We start from the raw sequence: 22,141 nt of genomic DNA on the forward strand, positions 1-22,141 counted from the left end.
GTTTTCCTTTAGAGAGCTTGTTGGAACTTTTGCTTTTGCACCAGAATTGTGAGTGTTAGCGGTTGTGGGCTTCCTATGGCATTTCCAAGGGAGAAGCACCAGTAGGTTTTCCATACTCCCAAGGAATCTGACACTTTGAATGTTATAGCACCTCTGCATTTTAACAGAATCAAGTATTTCATTGAAATTTCTTCTTGTTCTAAACATTTTTTTGGGCAATTACTTTTGTTTTGCTATAAAATGAGTCAATAAAGTAATGGGAAAAAATAATGGGGGGGGGACTAAAGTAAATGGAATGCCTATTTTCCCATTACCTAGAAGAACATGAGTTAACATTTCCCCAGAACAATATACTTAGATGAACTACTTTGGATTAGCTCTTAATGGACAAACCATGCTTATAATACCATTCCTACTGTTTGTTTACAGTGTGTGGGGGGGTGTGATGACGATGATAGGGAATTTATTTTCAAAAGATTTCTACAGGAAATTTATTCTTATTCTGGACCAGAATGACTTTCAGAATGAATAAGGCAATTTGGGGTAGATAAGGTTCTTGCTACTTAATTTTTGTATTTTATCACCTTGAAACTTTAGAAGCATTTGACTCTTCAGAATCCTATTATGTCTCATCTCCTTTTGGAAACACCTTTCATGGATTATATTGAGAAAGCTGGGGTGAAAGTAAATTAGGGCCATTGTTGTTCAATAAATCAGAAGAGACCATTCTTATTTAGTTCCAAAGAAAAGTTAATCAATATTGGTAATATGCTTCCTAATTCCAATTTTAGAGAGAATTAATCATTTTTACATGACCTAACTATTTTATATAAGTAGCTAATCTTTGAATGAGAAAGGACTCATTTAAACACAAACCATATACATGATTAGAATACATATTGCAGGTAACAAGATGGAACTCTACACAGCAAGAATAAATGATTTCTCTTGTATGCAAATATGCACAAACAACAGACAATAGGATTCTTATACTATACTATTTCAAGTTACTTTTAAAAATAGAAAGTGCTTTTAAAATATATATTTACAATTTATGAACAGCCTCCAACCATCACCAACAATAATGAATTATTTTATACAGGAGAGAGATTTTAAGAGAGAAAACATTTCATTGGTTAATTTCAAAGGAATATGCCGAGTTTCTAGCAATGATTGGAAGATGTTAGAACAATGGCACCATGAAATAATAATTCAGCTTATTTTTGTGTCGATGTGGTTAAGCACCAGAAGCTGTGTAGAGTTAACACTGCGTGTCTTAATTTTACATCATAGCACATGAACCTGTTAAAATCCTCTAAAAATGACTCGTTTCATAGTAAACAATTTAAAGCACCAAACTGAGTGATTCTACCAAGGTTAACACCTAACCAAAACATCTCTTTATGTATTTAAAACTATAAAACTTTTATTTTTGCTTAAAATGTGCACCTTCTACCAATTGTCAAAATATAGTCACAGTTAAGAAATACCCACCCCCCATTTTTTTTTTGTTTTACCTCAGCCTTCAAATGGGTGAGATGAAGATATAGTAAACGACAACATGACTTTCTTTTAAGAGCACCTTGAAAAAATACACTGCACTCGCAAAGGCATTAAGAAGGGGAGAAAAGCCTTCAGACCCAATGGTTATAGGGCCCCGCAACATGTGTGAGAGCATAAGGGGACACGGTGACAACATTGTCATGGGTTAATGTCAACGCTTTGTGGGAAGGAATCTGGTTAAATTCATTAACTTCAGTGGACAGTTCAGGACCCTCGTTAGCTGCCTGGTCTTTCTGCTCGGAGGCTTTAGTTTTCTTATTCTTTGCTTCTTTCGCCTCGAACTTAATCTTGTTTAGTTCGAAACCGTGTTGGGGCTTATTCAGGTTTTTGTGCTGGTAGAAGACAAGAGAGAGGCGTGTAGGGTGATTCCGGTTGGGGTGTTCGACAGGAGTCGTGGCGTGAAGCTCTCGCCTGGCGCACTCGATCAGAACAGAGCCGTGGGCGGGCGCTATGGCCACCCCACCAACACTGGCATCCAGGAAGATGTGCTCACTGTCTGACCAATACTCAACAATGTGGGGCAGTTTCTCCTCAGCAGGTGACAGGGGGTCGTCTGATAGGGGGTCATCTGATGGAGGCTCATCTGCTTCAGAATGCTGCTCGTCTTCTTCCGCCAGAGAAGAAGCAAGTTCATGAGGAGAAGGGATGAATGGGGGCTGCTGGTTTGGCTGATTACAAGTTAGCTGCTCAGATGGACCAGTGGGAGGCTCAGAATAACCCAGGGAATCTGTCATGGGAGTAGACAAGGTGGAAAGAGGAACCATTTCACCAGGCTGTGCAATTTCAGCACATTCCCCAGCAGCTACATTAGCACCACTGTGTCTCGCAGAAGGCATTGTGCAGTGGGGATTGCTACCTCTTTCTGAAAACCCGTACGAAACTGATGCATCGTTCTTAAAAGGAACTGTTGTGACCGAAGCAGTCTTAGGGGACCAGGAGAAGCCTGGAGCTAAGTTTGCCTCTTTCACTGGGTGAGGAATGGATGGGGTCGGTGAGTAGGTTTTAGTGTTGTCCGAACCTTTGAAGATAAGGTGGGGTTCAGTTTCACTTTTTATTTCAGGTTGCACAGTCTCTGTTTTATTCCCTAAACAGAGAAAAGGACACCAAATGTGAAGATAAATACAAACTACTTTTGGTAGTTGTTGTCTTTAAACAGTATTTTTAAAGAGAAGTACAAAGAATAATAGAACAAAACACTGATGATGGCAATGTTGGCCAGCTTTGTTCTATTTACTTTAAGCCTGACATATGCACACGTTAAAAATCGTAGGTAGTTTAGGTATGCTTTTTCACCCAATATTTTTTTCTTAAAGAACTATTTACTTTGGAAATAATCATAAATAAGGTCACAAATTTAGCCAGAAGGATATCCATTGTCTAAAATGGTAAGATATTGGAAATGACCCAATTGGCTATGAAGTAAATATTAAAACCATACATCAGAATACAGTGCAAGTGATAATATGGTGACCAAGAGCAATATTTCACTACCCAAAGAGCTGTTTAGATACATTTTAGGTATTGCATGATCTCATTTTTGAAAATGTTAAAGAAAGTAACAGTTTATAAAGATTTCTGAGTAATGAAAGCATCATAACTGGCAAAGTTAATTATTAGGCAAAGAAAAGTCACATAAATAAGCTATTCCTACCCCTCAGAACAAGTGCATTTAAGCTCTGTTTCTTTCTCACAAAGTAGGTAGATCATTATTATGACATTGGACAAAAGGTGGGCCGTCTACTCTGACATATCCACAGAAACCTAACATCAAATGGAAACATTTTCCTTGAGGACATGCTCCCTGTTTTGATGTTCTAATAAAATGTTTGCAAGGCAAAAGCAGTAGATTTTAAGCACCAAGAAATAGCAAAAGTAAAGTTGTCTTGTTTTAAAATAATTTAATAGTAAACATTTATCTAATTCAGAAGATCTGCAATTTTCCCTCAGATAATACAACCTGGAGACACAATAATTCTCATGTCTAAAGAGAACTTACATACAGGACCCAAGGAGATCTGTGCTACTATCTGTGGCTGCATCTACTATTATAGAGGTTAAGTTGTCAACAAAGTACAACTCACAGGAAGGAAAGATTTAAAATATGATGAGTCTTTTATTGAATTAGAAAAACCTGTAAAAAAGCTTTCATGGGTAATCATGGGTAATATTACAAAAGGACAAGAAGTTTTAGGCCAAATATTGTGCATTTGGCTACTAATAGGGTATATATATATATATATATATATATATATATATATATATATATATGTAGAGCATGTAAAGATGTTATTGGGGAATGACACAAAGATGAAAATTTTATGACTGCTGTTAACAAGCAGCATGGAACCAGATATGTGAATCTTAAAATAAACCTAAATTAATTATCTGTAAAGTGGAACTACAAGCAAAAAGGAATGATAATTGTCCCTTGCCTTGCCTCTTCACTATCTCTATTGAATCTTTCTCAGTGTTATATAAATGTCTGCACTGTCAGTTGTCTCATCTTAAACAAACAACTTCTCTTAAAAATATAAAAATCAATGAAGTTAAAGAATACACTGTAATTCTTAGTTTGAATGTCAGTTTAAATTCATAGTGTTTTTTTATTTTTTAGGCTCCTTGGAGGAATGGCTGATTTTAGATATGGGGCAGGATTACATAAGAGGAACCTGGAACATCTTGTCAGAACAGAAACTAAGGAAGTTATCAAAGACAATCGGGGTCATGACAAAAGAATCAGAAGCCACCTTGAAGTGTTTCTACTGATCCAAGACAGGAATTTGAATAAAAGCATATGAATTTGAAGCTTTTTAAAGCATTTTCAAATATAGTGAAAAAAAAACCTTCTTAATATGCATTGAAATATAAACTATGTTAAAAAAAACATAAGTTCAAAATGATACTAAATTAAAAAAAAAAGAAAAACAATTGATCACACTGGAAGATGCTTGGGAAGTAACTTGTATTGTTAACACTGGTGAATAAAGGCAAATAGCTAAGCATTTATTCTGATTTCTTTAATCACCCATACCTCAGAATTAACAAGTTATTACAAGGACAATTTCTTTTTAAAAGAAGATTTTAAAAGTGGAAAAAGAATGACAAACTCCTAATGAAATAAAGAATATGTATTATGACCATAAGTGTTTCTAAAGCCATTAGGTAGAAAGCTGTTAGGGAACATTATAATCAGTGAATTAGGTTAACAACACCTGACCTAGTCTTTTTTCTTTCGGCTGTGTCAGGCTGTGTCATGCGGCATGTAGGATCTTAGTTCCCCTACCAGGGATCGAACCCGCACCACTTGCAGTGGAAGTGCTGAGTCTTAACCACTGGACCTCTGAGGAAGTCCCCTGGCCTAGTCTAAACATCACAAAAGACACACCAAACACTATGTACTTCCTGATGTGAAGAAATAGGAGTATATAAATCACAGATATTGTTCTGGCCATAGTAATTTTTTTTTTTAATTGAAGTTGAATTTGCCTCTATGGACAATGGTTTCTGCTATAATGAAAAGTGAAAAAACAAGGGAAAAGAGGAAAAGCAAGCTTTAAATTAAAAAAAAAAGGTATAGGAGACATATCAACTAAATATAATGTGTGACCTCGTTTGGATACTGATTTAAGCAAACCAAATGTAAAAAACAAAAAATCAATTAGGAGACAAGTGGAGCAATTTGAACACTGGTATTAAGACGTTATCTGATTTTTGTTTGTTTTAGGTATTGTGGGTATAAAGATTCCTTCTCTTTTAGTGACACATAAAAGATGATTCAGTGGGTAAGATATGACTTTGTTACCAAAAAAAAAAAAAAAAAAAAACACCAAAAAACTGCACAAGTCATATCTTTATATTTTCATACCCATGTGGTCTGGGTAATGGTATAGATGACATAGAATGGCTATGTATTGAAAAACTTTTAAACTAGGAGCCTATGAGGGAAGTGGAATTCATTATGTAATTCATTCACTTTGTACATTTTTTAAAATTTCCATTTAAGAAAAAAAACCTCAACTCTATAACCTTCACTCCATTCAGTTGACCCCCTTTATAGCCAACATGCATGTCTTCCATTTCTCTCCCATTTCCCTATAAACCTACTTCCTTCATTCTCACCACTGTTCTGCAGACTCTGCTCTAGCAGTCGTCTTCAAATGTAATGATAAAATCTCAGTTTTCCTCTCAATTGCCACAGGAGCAGCATTTGACAGGGCTGATCACTCCTCTCTGTGGTTTCACACCTACCACACCACACCTTCCCAGTCTAAGCCTCTCTTGCTCGTTCGTCCACATCTCTGAAACCTCTACAAACTGAAAATTCCCAGGATTTGTCCTCGATCAAGTTTCTTTTTCACCTCCTTCTCTGTGATTTCATTCACACTCAAGGCTTCAAATACCATCTCTATCCAGTTGACCTCTTAAATTTTATCTCCAGTCTGAACCTGTTCTCTGAATTACACTCTTATTCAACTGCTTACCTAACATCTAGACTTGAATGTCTACAGGTGTCTCGAACTTTTACCATGTCCAAAAGTGGGCCTCTGATTTCCCTCTTTATCTTGCCAAATCTGTTCTTCTCCCTCCTTTCCTCATGATAGTTGGTGGTTTAACCATCCTTCCAGTTTCTTCCAGCCAATAACATCAGGGTAAATCTTGACACTTTTTTTGGTCCACACTCCAGACTTAAATCTGTCAGAAATCCCCAGGACTTCCCTGGTGGCGCAGTGGTTAAGAATCCACCTGCCAATGCAGGGGACACAGCATCGATCCCTAGTTCAGGAAGATCCCACATGCCACGGAGCAATGAAGCCCGTGTACCACAACTACTGAGCCTGCACTGTAGAGCCTGCAAGCCACAACTACTGAGCCCAAGTGCCACAACTACTGAAGCCCATGTGCCTAGAGCCTGTGCTCTGCAACGAGAAGCCACCACAGTGAGAAGCACACTCACTGCAACGAAGAGTAGCCCCCACTCCCCGCAACTAGAGAAAGCCTGTGCGCAGAAACGGAGACCCAACACAGCCAAAAATAAATAAATAAAATACAGTAATTAAAAAAAAAAAAGAAAAGAAATCCCATTGACTCTACCTTAAAAACATCCAGAATCAGACATTTCTCCTGTCCTCCTCATTAGCCACTCTGGTCCAAGCTCCATCACCTCTTTCTTGAGTTGTTAGGATAGCCTGTTTATGATCACCCTACTATTCTATTCTCTACCCCACTTGACTCTAGTTTCAATCCAGTAACTGGGATGTTAGGTTTGAGTCAGATCATAGCCCTTCTCTATTTCTCACTCAAATATAGGCCAAAGTCTTGACAGCAATCTACAAAGCCCAAGATGAATTGCTCAGATGCCCCTCTTATCTCTCTGATCTCACATCCTACAATTCTCCCCATTTCACACTGTGCTCCAACCATACTGGCCTCTTTGCTTACATCAAGTATTCAAGGTAAATTCCTGTCTCCTGAACTTTGCACTTGCCACTTCTTCTACCTGGAATGCTATTTCTCCAAGTAAAAATATTGCTGATCCTCATTTCCTTTAGGACTTTACTCAAATGCCTCATTCTCAGTGAATCCTTTTTTGACAACCCTATTCAAATGGAATTCTTTCACAGCACTATGTCCCCTCTTATTCACTGCTACATTTCCGATACCTAGAACAGTTCAAAGTAGTGCGCAGTAATATTTGTTGAATGGACTACTTAAACTGATGCTAAAGCTGATGAAGAAAAAAAAAAGCTGATGAAGTAAGACTTCAAGGAAGTGATGTCATTTTATGTATGCTGAGAAGGGGCTTTGCTTCAAAATAGCTGGGGAACAAACAATAAGAACATGTTTTGTTTTTGCTTTTTTTTAAAAAAAAGAATATAAATAGAGAAAAAAATACCAAGAAATACTGATGGGTCACCTTTTTGTTGGCTTTTAATTTTGGCAAGTACGTAGAAATATATTCACTGTCTTAGTTTAAACTCTAAACAAACTATATAAAAATAATTAGCGAACTTGATGGGTAGATATCTGATCTAAAGTTTTTCTTTTCATAATGCCTCTCTCCTAAGAGAGTAGCAAAGATAAAAAAGAAAAATAAGATGCAAAGACAAGTGCAAACCGAACTGCCAGTGAAAGTTGTGCACAGAAAATTAGCAGGCTCAATAAGCCTTACCTAAAAGTGGCAGCGATGAAGCCTTACTGTTGTTTGTCATTGAATTATTCTTCCGCTTGATTCGAGGAATAAATTTCTTTTCCACAGCCCTTATCTTATGTGCGAGAACCTCTGTCATCATTGCTGCTCTCTTCTTCCCAGAACGAGGAACTGGCTGAGTAAATCGTGTTCTTTTTCTGCGGTGGGGTGCAAGGACCATGATGGCCCCAGATTTGATCTTGGCTTCCATTCCGTCCCTTGAGCCAAACTCATCTGTGTCTGAAAGTTTATAAAGAGGAAGTACATGCAGCTGCTCATCTTGAGGAATAACACCAAATGAGCGGTTATCTTCTCGTGTTAAAGTGCAGACCTGATAGGAAGAAAACATGAAATGGGAACTAGAGATCCTGCACATTCATAATAGTTATTCCTACCTTCTTATTGTTGCCATTGTGAAAGGGAACTGTTTTCAGTTGGTTACTGCTAGTATATTCATTCATTTTTGAAAAATATTTTATATATCAAGCCACTCAATGCTTTTCAATTTGCATAACTTATCAACTGTTTGTAAGCAGACCAGTATAATGTTGAGTTGATTTTGTAAGTACATATTATACATGTTTATGCATTTTATAATATTTTAGATTGCCTTCTTTGTTACATTCCATCGTATTTCATTGCCTAAGTTAAGGAACAGTCACTAAATTGTTCACTACCTTCATATTAAATATTAACTAATAAAAAGATATTACTTTAGCTTATAAATCACACTATTTCTTAATATTTAAATAATGTGGACTTCCCTGGTGGCACAGTGGTTAAGTATCCACCTGCCAATGCAGGGGACACGGGTCCGAGCCCTGGTCCGGGAAGGTCCCACGTGCCGCGGAGCAACTAAGCCCGTGTGCCACAACTACCGATCCTGTGTGCCACAACTACTGAAGCCTGCGCGCCTAGAGCCCATGCTCCACAACAAGAGAAGCCACCGCAATGAGAAGCCCGCACACCGCAACGAAGAGTAGCCCTCGCGCAGCAACAAAGACCCAACACAGCCAAAAATAAATAAATAATTAAAAACAAAAAACAAAAACGTGAGAAGAGGAACTAAAATTTAGTTTAACTTTGAACCTAATCTAACCTGATCACTAATATTCTCTAATGAAGCAACTCATATAAAATGTACTAGCCAAGCATGATGTTGAATCACTCTTCGGCTAAGATTCATCTGGATGGATTTATAAAATCAGCATTTGGAAATAACATTGGTCTCAGAGACCATAGTCAACATCAGTGAAAAGGTGTGATAGGCAAAAAGTTGTTTTGGCTCCTTAATCTGTTACTGATAGACCTCACTGAGCAAATAAGGAAGCAAGGCTGCCTTTTGATGGATCAGACTGTACACTTCCAATCAAAATGTAATAATCATAGCTATGTCTTCTAAGAGGCCAAAATGGTGTAGTGCAGAAATAGAGGCAATCACTCTCTGTTAATCTGTTTTACTAGGTAAGAAGATAACTACTTGAAGCAAACTCATTTCCCTTATAAAAGGACTATTGCATGATTTTTCCTGAGGTCTTCTCCTTAATTTAAGACTATCTTGATTGACTTCTTGCTATGGGCATGTGATTCTTTTCATGGCTATAAACATAGTATGCACATATACGTGCAAATATTTCTTCTAAATATTTCTACAAACTAGTACTAAGAACCAATATTAATAAAAAGGATGGTAAATTTGGCACAGTTCCCTCACAAAAAACCTGAAGTACAGATGGCAAGAAACATTAAGTTGCTTAACTTCCTACCTACCAGTTTGATAGCACAGAATGGTTGCTTCGAATAATCATGTAGTTCTACAACCCAACAAACCTACCACAATTAAATGTATAATTCAAGACTTTCAACAAAGTATTTCAGGCTGGTTCTGTAACTTTTTGGGAGCACTATCGATATATACTATGTGGAACAGACATAAAATAGGATTTGTCACAATAATCATCCTTAAGGACCTCAGCTTGAGCGTACAGTGATGGAGCCTTTAGAATCAAAAGCCACCCAGGTACATACCACCGTGCTCCCATTATTCATGTTGTGAATATCCCTGTGGGGGTGGGCACAGAAGTCTAGGCAAGCAGTGACCCCAGAGAAAGGACGACCTTCTTTCTTGCCAAGCCGACATTCTTGAGCAACGTGTTCAAGCGCCACCTGAAAAATAAAGTATGACCCACGGTTTTAAGAGATAGAAAGAATCACCTTCAACAAAGAGTAAAACTCACTTTCTGACAAAGTTTATGAGTTAATTACACTTTATAATTTCAGAGATATCTGACACTACAGTATATTATTTTAGTGATTGTCTAGTTTAGTAATATTCAGGGTAAAGAATTTGAGACTACATGGATTAAAATGATAATTACTGAAGGCAAGGTGAGGGCATTAATACCTGCTGGTGGTGGATAAACAAGAACAGTAGCCTGAAATATTTCATTAGGAAGAAAGAAAAATACAGTGCTTTGATCATTTATCCAGTTTTCAATGTCTATAAAAAGTAGATGTACATATATATTCATGAACCAGTACAGAAAGTAAGTTAATAACTTTTTTAAATGAAAGGTTGGAATTTAACAGAGAGCTTGTTATTCATGATAATACAAATAAATATTTTAATTTTTATTAAATATTTTTAAAATATGGACTTCTGGTTATGTTTCTGTTTTTGTTTTTGGTTGCGCCACTCTGCTTGCAGGATCTTAGCTCACCAACCAGGGATTGAACCAAGGCCCTCGGCAGTGAAAGTGCAGAGTCCTAACCACTGGACTGCCAGGGAATTCCCTGATTATGTTTAAAATTAGGTATTTTACACACTTATTTTCTCCTTTCTCTGATATATAATTTGCAATTATTTTCTCCCAATCTGTGGTTGTCTTTTCATTTTCTTTTTTAAAACAATGTGTTCCGCCAACTCAGTTTTATTGAGGTATTCCTGACATACAACATATGTAAGATTAAGGTGTACAATGTGATGATTAGATACATGTATGTATTACAAAATGATTACCACAATAAGGTTAGTGAACATTGCAATCCGTTCACATAATTACGATTATTTGGTGTGTAGAAGTAACATTTAGGATGTCTTTAAAACATTTAAGTATATAATACAGTATTGTTAATTATAGCCACCAAGCTGTGCACCAGATCCCCAGGTCGTATTTATCTTATAGGTGGGAGTTTGTACCCCTTGACCAACATCTCCCCATCTCCACCACTTCCCAATTACTTTCTTGATGATGCATTTCTGCTTTTATAAGTTTTATTCCTAGAAACAATCATAACTTTGTCACTCTGGAGATTTAATTCAATTGCCATAATAGACTTTTTAAAAAACACTAGACAATTTTTTAAGCTGTCTAATAAAAGATCTACATTAAGTTCAGATTTGAAAAAATTTTCTATTAACAATGACATTGTTTAGATATAAATTTCAACCATGTTTAAGAGTACTGTATAAGGAACCAAAACATACCTGGTTTTGGTAAGCAACTGGAGCATACTGCTTATAAATTGGAGCTAATTCTGTAGCCAAACTCTGTAAATTATCTTCAAGGTTTTTTTCCTAAAGGAAGAGACAGTCCATAAAAGTTGTTTCATAATAACATTAAGAAGAGTGATGAGTTTATTATATAACGTATGAAAATGAATTATACATCATTGCTGATGTGTGGTTGATGCACGGTTCATACTTACCCAGATAAAAGAGCTACCATAGAAAATGATATGGATTGTTTTCGTAAAATCTAAACTATTAGTCATTGTTATGCTTGAATTTAGTCTTTTGAAATTAAAAGTCTATGTTATCAGCTAATGAGAAATCTAACTGGTGTTAGAGGTAAGTTGCAAAACTGCTCATGTTGTTAAAAACAAGAACCATATTTCATATCTATTCAATAGTACAGGGCACTTGAAGTAAATCAAGACAATTTTCCTGCTAACAAGTGGAGACTTGGAAGAATTCTGACAGTGAAACAAGTTTCTATAACAGAGATGGGAGAGCAACACACATAAGGCACATACTGTGTATCAGATCCTGTGTTAAGAGCTTCAAACGTAATAAGTAGGCAATGGGCTGTCTAAAACCAGTGTTTTCTTTTCTACACAGGAATGGCTATAAATTGAGGAAGATTTGATAGAACTGTGGAGAAGCCTTAACACCATTTCAAGATTCTAGATTCTAATGACAGTAGAAACATGTAAGATTTTTTCAAAGGAAAACCGTCATGACAAGAATATTAAAAATGTCACTGATGACAGCATGAGGTTCGAAGGAGAGAAAGGAGCCTTTGGCAACAATAGTTGGAAAACCATTGCGGTAGTTTTTCAGAGATGATTATATCCTAAATCAAGTCAGAGACTTGATAAATGATCAGTCACATCTAAGGAAGACAAGTGATGGAGAACTGACAGCAAGGATGAATGAAGGACTTAAGAAGGTTTGAAGGCTTCTGCCTCATTTGAGATCTGATGGATGCCTAGAACTCAGGAAGGAAGCCTTCGTGTGGACCAGTTCACCTCTGGTATGAAGCAGACTATTATAAAAACCAAAGCCAATGTAGACATAGGAAGTTAATTCTTGAGTGCTTTTTAACAAGCCTCAGTCTTGGCAACTGCAAAGCATCAGTGATAAACCTTTTGGTTTCCTACTCATTTATGTTGGTGCTTTCATTGAAAAGGATATTCATGTATATAGGGTCTATATCTAGATTGCTCTGTTCCATTCATCTGCCTAATTATGTATTTGTTACTCAATGTAGCTTAATAAATATAGTCAGAGAGGTCAGACCCCTACTTTAAAAATACTTCCTAGCTATACTCACACATTAATTATAAATTTGAGGAAAACTTAGGAATTATTATTTAAATGCCTATTAAAAAGACTATTATATTTTATAACACTTGGAATATTGGGTGGGGTAATTGTGTTTTACTGCTAATAGAATATTAAGAATCATTCAGTGTCACAAGTCAGACTGGGCAATTTGTCATCTTATGGAATATCTCATTTATTATGTGGAAATGAAATGAAGTAGGCAAATAGAAGCTAATTAAATAAAACTTAAATAGATGATTATTAGTATCATTTTTGAATGTAGGTTCTTTATTCATATTGTAAAAATCCTGACTTTCTAATGGTTTCATTAGAATGAATGAGTACGTCGGATAGAGATTTCTTATCAGATCTTTACCTAATGGGGCTCACACCTACATCCCTCTGCCCTTCTCACGCTGTACTTCATCTCTAGGACCATCTTCTCCATATCAATGCCTACAATTACCACCTGGCCCACAGACCACCCCTTGAGCTTCAGGTTCTTATTAATGACCTGACAGCCTCACTTGGATTTCTCTTAGGAATCTCCAAGCCAATGCATCCAAACTGAATTAATAATCTGCCTTCTATAAACCTGGTCCTGTTTCAGCATATCCTATGTCAAGGAATAGTACCTAATTAAAAAAAATCTTTCCAGAACAACCACTGCTTATCATTTCTTCTGTCACAGCCATATTCTAAGTCACTACTATTCCTTCCCTGGACTGTTCTCATAGCTAGCCCATCTTGCTATACCAACTTTTGGCCAACTCCAATCCACAGAGCAGCCAGAAAGATCCCTTTTTAAAAAGAAAAGTTTAACTATATCACTCTCCGCCTTAAAATTCTTCAATGATCTTCCAAAATTCTTGACATGGTTTACAAGGTCGCTTTATGCACCTCACTTTCCCTTGCCTGCTGTGCTTCACTGGCCATTTGTCAGTTCCTGGAAAGAGGAATGCTTCTTCCTGTATTATAAACACTACATAAACGTTACTCATTGTTAATAATAACCATAAGCAAAAACTGATCTTACATTCATTATATAACAGAGTTATTTGTTATAGAATAAAAATTTAACAGTCATGTCAATATAAATAATATATTTGTATACTAACAGCTTTATCAGATACTTATTTGGAAAAAAAAAACTGGTTAATTTTAAGGGAGAATTCACATCTCATTATCAAGTGTTCTGACCTTTGAACATGGTACCTTCTCATTATCAGGTATTTTATATGTCCTTTTAGTAATTTTTATAGTTTTCTCCCTAAAGTTCTGATAAACTTCTTGTTAGATTTCTTCTAAGGTACTTTATCTGCAAAAGATAGTTCTCTGTCTAGAGTCATTTCCTTCGTTTATTACAGTAAATGGGAACTCTAGAAAAACCAAATAATTTTGATTGCCTCTTTAAAGGGATTATTTATTTATTCTGAGCTTTCCTTGTATATTATATTCCTTGTATTATAGATACAATTAGATTAATTCCTGCTGTTTTATCAATTCCTATTTATCCTGTATCCTAATGATTTTTTAAACTAACTTTGCTGACTGATGAATGGATTTTTTTTCCACCACTAGTTCAAATGTTATAAATTCTATTCGTATTCATCTAAAAAATTTTTAAACATACACTTTTCAAATATGTTTTTCTGACAATATCTAGAGCAGTGTTTTCCAAGCTGTGGGTCATGACTCTTTAGTGGGCCATGAAATCAGTTTAGTAGGTCAAAACTAGCATTTAAAAGAGAAATGAAATTTCATAAAAAATATTTTACTGAATCATAGTGATCCTCAGCAATAACTATATAGGATATATTAGCTTTTTAATATCTAAATATTATCTTTGTTACATATAATAAGGTGAAGTATTGTTTTGTGATAGTTCTATTTATTTACTTGAATATATATATGTCTGTATAGTTGTTTGTAATATAAAATGTTTTTTACTCGTGGTCACAGCACAAAGTTTGAAAAACACTGATCTTGGAGTTAATCAGTATCTAAATCCTCCCAACTCCAAACAAGCACAAAACATTACCACACTTAGTTTATATAGGTGCCCCACCCCCTCCCACTACCTACCCACCCCTGATTTGATAAGAGTATTGAATTATACTTATTGTTATTTCAATTAAAAAATGTAAGTACTCAACTTATTTAAACTTAACAGTAAGGTTGACTAATTTCTTTGCTCACCATGGCCTCGTGTTCCGGACAGATTGGTTCCGGTTTCATATATCTTCTTTCTGGATTACGTCCTTTAGTAATTCTTTCATAGTAGTGCTGTGGGTAGTAAACTTACTGAGTCTTTGAAATGTTGGCAAATAGCTTTATTTATTCTTCCTACTTTGGCTGGGTATAAAATTCTAGATTTTTTTTAAACAGTGATTCTCTTTGGGGTTAGGGGAGAAGAAGGAGGGAGCCAGGGACAATTGGAATTTGGGTTGATAGTTAAAGACTTTACCTAAATTATTTATAATTTTAAACTATTTTCATATATATATATACATATAGTTACTATTTTGTCACTACTTGTTAATATTTAATTTTTTTACAATTAAAAAATTTTTTTAAAGGAATGTACTTATATATTCATTGTGCAATTCATAAGTAAAAAGGACACTTACGTGTAAGGGAGAACTTGGATCAATTCTAAATCTTCTAGGACTTGGGCTTCTACCAAATTTGCAGCCATTGAAATACATACTCCAAGAACAGCCAAAAGAGAAGGAAGCTCCGCAAGTCTCTGGATCAATTCCTTGACATGTACAGGTACGACTGTAAGATGGTAATTGCAAGGGAATGAACTGATAAAGTAGGACAATACCTCAAATAGAACATTTCAGGTTCATATAACTATAGAAGTATAGATGGATAATGAAATGATTTTAACACATCTATTTTATTACTTATTTAAAGTAGTGCTATGTTAACAACACAAGGCTAACTGTACTTGAATATAACTAAATCTTCAATTGAAATGTTTGTTCAAGATTGTAAATCCAAATAAAAGGCAACAAACTATACAGATCTGATATATCCGTAACTTGTTTGATTTGGAGATGTCCAAGGAAGGGAAATAAAGGGCCGGGATTTTAATCCTAGATTGGTTTCCTGTCAGAAGTGAAAATTAAAGCATCTCATTATCTCTTTGGACTTCATCCTTGCTTTGTAAAATGACATTGATATACTCCTGTGAGGACTGATTAAGGATAATATGTGTTGTCTGTGAAATCACTTTGTCAATTTTAAAGAAAGCCTTTATAAATGTCATGAGAAAAAATTGAGGAGGAAGCTCGTTTTGTTCAGTGACTGAGCAATTTTATAACCTTGGGGGCATTTCTGAAACCCCAAAACGACTCTATACTAAGGATGACAATGATAAGAACATACATACAAAGATGTGAAACCAAAGAAGGAATGTACATCCTTGTGGTTCCTATTTGCATAATGCTTGAAACTTCTAATAGTATGGAATTAGTACTTATATGACTTAACAATACAAACAGGGACTTCCCTGGTGGCGCAGTGGTTAAGAATCTGCCTGCCAATGCAGGGGACACGGGTTCAATCCCTGGTCCAGGAAGATCCCACATGCCGTGGAGCAACTAAGCCCGTGTGCCACAACTACTGAGCCTGCGCTCTAGAGCCCACGAGCCACAACTACTGAGCCCACATGCCACAACTACTGAAGTCTGCGAGCCTAGAGCCCGTGCTCCACAACAAGAGAAGCCACCGCAATGAGAAGCCCGTGCACTGCAACGAAGAGCAGCCCCTGCTCGCCACAACTAGAGAAAGCCCGCACGGAGCAACGAGGACCGAGTGCAGACAAAAATAAATAAATAAATAAATAAAATTACTTAAATAAAAAAATACAATTAAAAAAAACACATTTTTAAAAAACAGTGAGTAAAAAGAATATAGAAATTTAGAGATCAAAACTGTAAGTATTTTTGGACTCCCCCTGGTGGTCCAGTGGTAAAGAATCCGCCTTACAATGCAGGGGATGTGGGTTTGATCCCTGGTCAGGAAACTAAGATCCCACATGCTGCGGGGCAGCTAAGCCTGAGTGCCACAACTACTGAGCTCACACACCTTAACTGGAGCCGGCGTGCCGCAAACTACAGAGCCCACGTGCTCTGGAACCTGTGCGCCACAACTACAGAAGAGAAGACCCGCATGCCACAACTAGAGAGAAGCCTGAGAACCACAAGGAAGAGCCCGCGTGGCACAACGACAGATCCCGCACGCCTCAAAGAAGATCCCGTGTGCTGCAACTAATACCCGACACAGCCAAAAATAAATTAAATAAATAAAATCTTAAAAAAAAAAAACTAAGCATTTTTAGTTGTGAAAGTCAGGAAAATGTCTGATATATTTGAATATAAAAAGGATCATTTAAGACACTGTGAAGGAAAAAAAGGAAGGAGGAATAGTTCAAATATTCTAACCTCCACTAAGATGGAATATATGCTTTTAAAGGGGAAAAAGATTACAATAACTTGAAAAGGAAGAAAAATAGGATATAAATAGGATCAAAGAAGGTAAATTTGAAATGGCAGAATTTCAAAGAAGTTGCCAAACAAGTAGAAAAATGTAGTTTAACTCTTAACTGTGAGACCTAAAAGTTTCTATTAAACAGTCAACATCACCAATGATGAGACAAATAGACTTAAAATAGCTCCTAATATTATGGCCTGCCAATAATTCCTGAATTGAATTAAATCAGGAAGAAACAATCCTACAATCCAAAATTGAGCAACAGTCTATAAAATTAGCCTGTCCTTTTCAAAAAGGAAATGCCATGAAACACAAAAAAAGACTGAGATAAAAGGATTAAAAGACCCAAAAGACAAAACAACTCAATCCATCAAATCATGGGTAGGGGAAGATTAGTATGAAGTATTACTGGAGAATAGATGATAGTTGAATTAGAGAATAGTATTTTATCTAAGTGAAACTTCCTGGTTTTGATAATTGTACTGGTGTTAAGAGAATGTCCTCATTCTTAGAAAACACCCTCTGAAGTATTATTTAGGGGGAAAAGTCACAAAGTTTGCAACTAGTTCACAAATTATTCTGAAAGAAAGTATAGAAAATCAATAATGATAATAACATGTAAGCTTGTGTTTATGTGTGACCATGTGTATAAGTGTAAATGTAACAAACCATTAACATTTGTGGAATCTAGGTAAGGGGTATATAAGAGTTCACTGAAATATTCTTGCATCATTTCTGTAAATATAAAATTTTTAAAAAGCGATAGCCTGGATCTACATTGAGTGAAGTAGAATAAAACTATTTATGAATTCTTGGGAAAAATAAGTTTATATGTATATCATTTAGAACTGTTTCTCTATACAAGAGGTATTATTATTATTGTGAATCCACATAACAAAATAGAGACATTAAAAATGATGTATACAACTAATATGTATAAAATAGGTAAGTAATAAGAAACTGCTGTATAAAAAACAAAATAAAATTCAAAAATTCAAAAATTAAATGACGTATACATACTTGGGATTAGGAAGATTAACAAAAATATAATGAAATGATTTTAAACATAAAGGAATGTTCTGGAAGATACACAAATAATCTTGTGTGGAGGTTAGAGAGTGAATGATATATATTTTGTTTATAATTTGTATAATGACATTTCTTTTAAAAAAGAAAGAACTTTATGAGGAAAACTACACAAAACACTCTTGAAGAACACAAAAGTAAACTTTACCAAATGGAAAGATAAATCATATTATAGGACTGGAAGATTCAATATCATAACAATGTCAGTTTATTCTAAGTTAATTTAATGCAATCCCATTAAAAATATCATTAGATTTATCTTAAAACTAGACAAATTGATTATAAAGTTCATTTGGAAGCACAAACATAAAATAACAAAGAAAGCCTTGAAAAAGAGCAAGAATAGTGAGCTAGCCTTACCAAATATTAAAATATATTATAATGCCTCTATAACTTAAAAAATGTGGTACTAGTACGTGAAAAGACCAGACAGTGATACAGAATTCATATAAAAGAGAGGGCTCCATTATATACAGTTTTTGTATAAGGTAGTATTTCAGATCAAGAGGAAAAGAAGTACTCTTTAGTAAGTAGTATTGGGATAAATGGAAAAAAGAATAGAAATGGATCTCCTCTTCCCACTTCTGTCCAGCATAAATTTGAAATGCATCAGAGATTTACATTTTAAAAATTTCCAATTTCAACAATAAAAGAAAACATGGGTGAATTATTCTATAACTCATGTGAGAGAAAAATGTTCTCAAATACCACTCAAAATTCAGACACAATAAGGGGAAAGATAGATACAGTAAATTACATTAAAAAGAAAACTTGTGCAAAAGGTGACATAGCAGAAGTAAAAAGACAAATATCAAAGTGGCAAAAGCATTTAGAAATTAAATCACAAAGGGAGAGAAAAAAATGAATACTCCTTTTGAAATAGGGGGTAGAATAATTAACAGATGGCTCACCGTAAAAAAGGACAAAATAATGCCATTTGTAGCAACATGGATACAACTAGAGATTATCATACTAAGTGAAGTAAGACAGAAAGAAAAAGGCAAATACCATATGATATCACTTACATATGGAATCTAAAATACGACACAAATGAATAAACCTACAAAACAAAAACAGTCTCACAAATATAGAGAACAGACTTGTGGTTGCCAAGGGGTGGGGGAGGGAAGAACTGGGAGTTTGGGATTCGCAGACGCAAACTGTTATAATATAGGATAGATAAACAACAAGGTCCTCCTGCATAGCACAGGGAACTATATTCAATATCCTGTGGTAAACCATAAATGGAAAAGAATATGTATATATATACATATATATATACTGAGTCACTTTGCTGTACAGCAGAAATTAAACACAACATTGTAAATCAATTATGCTTCAACAAAATTTAAAAAATAAAAAACAAACAAATGGCAAATGCTCTTAACCATATGAAAAAATACTCTTATTCATAATATGAAAAATTCAAATCAACGTAAACTGATGACATTTATCCCCTATTAGATGGGCAAAAACTCAAGTTTGACAACATTGGAAAACTGTAGAAAAACAGATATTCTCTTATAGTGCTATAGGAAATGCAAAATTGTACAATTCCTTATGGAGGAGCTGTGCCTTTATAGAAAAACCTCTCTCCTCCAGACTCCAGGGGTGAGAAGGATCAGGTACCAAAGAGAGAAGCAAGAAAAGAATATTCTAAAGGAGAATATTCTAAAATGGTCTTAACCCACTATGAAACCAAGTCTCTCTTTAAAGATATGTTCACTCTTTAGCTGAACAATACCTAAAATTCTGTTCTCCCATATAACATATGTAGTTGGTAGTTAATTTAACATGATATAATAGACTGAATGGCAAAACAGTACAAAACAGATTTGATTACTTTTCATTGAGAGTGCATCTTCGGTCTGTGGGATGACCATTGTATGACTTTAGACTTTCCGTAAGCTGCGAGTACAATTTGTCAGCCATTGGAAGAGGGATGCCGTCCCATACCATGATGAGCACCACCATTACAGCGGTTGGACAGTGGTGGCCTGCACGCTGTCGAACGAGACAAAGAACTTTCTCTTCATCGCTGCTTCTTCTTAAAACCTGCCAAAGCAGAATGCATACATTTATGGAAAACAAGAAACCTAATGTCGAATGCAGTGGATATTGTTTTTAAAGCTCTGCATCATTACATTCTAATTTTTTAAAAATTACTATTTCTTAAAGGGTTGAAGCCTATAGGACCTTCAGGTGTTAGACTAGCTGCCCCCATACAACTCATCGCAGGGTATCCAAGGTTACTTGACTAACAAACAACAGGCAGAAATCTGTGGAAACAGTCTGTATTTTATCTCACTGTTGATACAGTATTGCAAAACAGACAACAGAGGATCCCATGGAAAAGAGCCTAATTAACTCATCTGCTCTTCCATAATTGCCACAACAGGACAAATCTAGCTAGATAGAAATAACCTAGTACTCCCAGCATTAAAAATAAACTCTGAGCACTGTATTTAGCATCTGAGGAAAGTTATTGATGTTTTCCTTGGGCACATGGTTTTGCCATATAGAATAACTAATACATAAAGCAATACTCCTGCAATTCCTGTGATTTTTTTCCATGCTATCACAGGGATTTATCATACCTATCTTATCATAAGATTAAGGTGGTCTACCTGACATGGAGAATGCAAATTATAACAATTCATTTTGAATATTTATCCTTTTATCTGACACTGCATCATAACCATGAGTTGCTAAAAAAGGATTCCTGAGTATTTAAAATACTGCCCAGTGGTCCTAGTGTTTATCCTAGTGTTTATTTTTTTAATTACATTAAAATATTGACATCATGTAAAACCATCCAACTATGTTTAAAAGTCCCTCCATATATCACAAATTTACAGTGAGACTGATCACATTAATCAGTACATAATCAGTAAATGATGAAACTGCCCACCCCTGTGACGAGAATGGAGCACCCAATAGCATAATTAATATTCCATTTTTGTTGCTATAATATTACAAAAACTTGAGATGAAACTTCTTAAGATGTTAGTTACCCAATATCACTTTCTTCTGTCACTCCAGATGGTTAACAATCATTGCTACCAAGGCATCCCTTGAGTAGAGTTGGCTTTAGGACCTTCCCCCTAAACACAATTACGTATATTAAAATTTTTTTCTATATTTATATGTCCTTTAACAGCCAAATAAGAATACATTTGCTTTCAAATAAGCTCAAACGCAAAATGATATATTGTATCAAACAAAATTACACCAGATAAATCTTCATGTTGTCAAACCAACAAAGTTATAGTGATCCAGTCTTTGTGTGGGAAATGCTAAAATGCTATGTATTCATTGTATCTGTGCCTTTGCCAGATCTTCCATATTTCCTTCAGTGAATAATGGAAAATTAAACATAATGAGTCTTTAAATTCAGATATAGGTTTAATAAGCTGCTTAAGTATTGCTATGGTATGGGTATTTATGTCCACCCCCAATTCATAAAATAAATCCCAAATCCCAACAATGGTATTAATAGGTGGAGCCTTGGGGAGGTGATTAGGTCATGAGGGGGAAGCTCTCATGAGTGGGATTAGTGTTCTTATAAAAGAGACCCCACAGAGCTATGCAGCCCCTTTTACCACATGAAGACACAAAGAGAGGAGGGACCACCAATCATGCTGGCACCCTGATCTTCAAGTTCCAAACCCCAGAACTGTGAGATATAAATTTCTGTTGTTTATAAGCCACCCAGTCTGATATTTTCTCATAGCAGTCTAAAAGGAGTAAGACAAGTATTAAACCTGTATAAGACCTTTGAAAACTATAAAAATATTATTGAAAGAAATTAAAGAAGACCTAAATAAATGAAGAGAGATACCATTTTCATGAAAGAGTAATTATTATAATGACATCAATTTCCCCGAAATTGGTTTCTAGATTTGATACAATTCCAATCAAAACCCTTCCAGAGGGACTTCCCTGGTGGCGCAGTGGTTAAGAAACCACCTGCC

General features: G+C 35.4%; 1 protein-coding gene across 7 annotated transcripts in view; it reads right to left on the reverse strand.

The window, feature by feature from the left end:
• Positions 1–1,069: 1,069 nt before the first annotated feature.
• TET1 (tet methylcytosine dioxygenase 1) overlaps positions 1,070–22,141 on the reverse strand; it is a 144,740-nt gene continuing 123,668 nt past the window's right edge. For 6 of the 7 annotated variants that reach the window (XM_059900045.1, XM_059900048.1, XM_059900044.1 and 3 more), the window contains 7 exons: positions 20,011–20,222; positions 15,209–15,359; positions 14,778–14,864; positions 11,238–11,327; positions 9,779–9,916; positions 7,733–8,081; positions 1,070–2,647 (listed from right to left, as the gene is read on the reverse strand). In XM_059900045.1, the coding sequence (XP_059756028.1) occupies positions 1,635–2,647; positions 7,733–8,081; positions 9,779–9,916; positions 11,238–11,327; positions 14,778–14,864; positions 15,209–15,359; positions 20,011–20,222 (2,040 nt within the window). In that variant the 3' untranslated portion in view covers positions 1,070–1,634. The remainder of the gene's footprint in view (positions 2,648–7,732; positions 8,082–9,778; positions 9,917–11,237; positions 11,328–14,777; positions 14,865–15,208; positions 15,360–20,010; positions 20,223–22,141) is intronic. The other variant, XM_059900049.1, reaches the window with a different exon arrangement.

The sequence above is a fragment of the Balaenoptera ricei genome, chromosome 16 (genome assembly GCF_028023285.1).
Source record: "Balaenoptera ricei isolate mBalRic1 chromosome 16, mBalRic1.hap2, whole genome shotgun sequence".
NCBI lineage: Eukaryota > Metazoa > Chordata > Mammalia > Artiodactyla > Balaenopteridae > Balaenoptera > Balaenoptera ricei.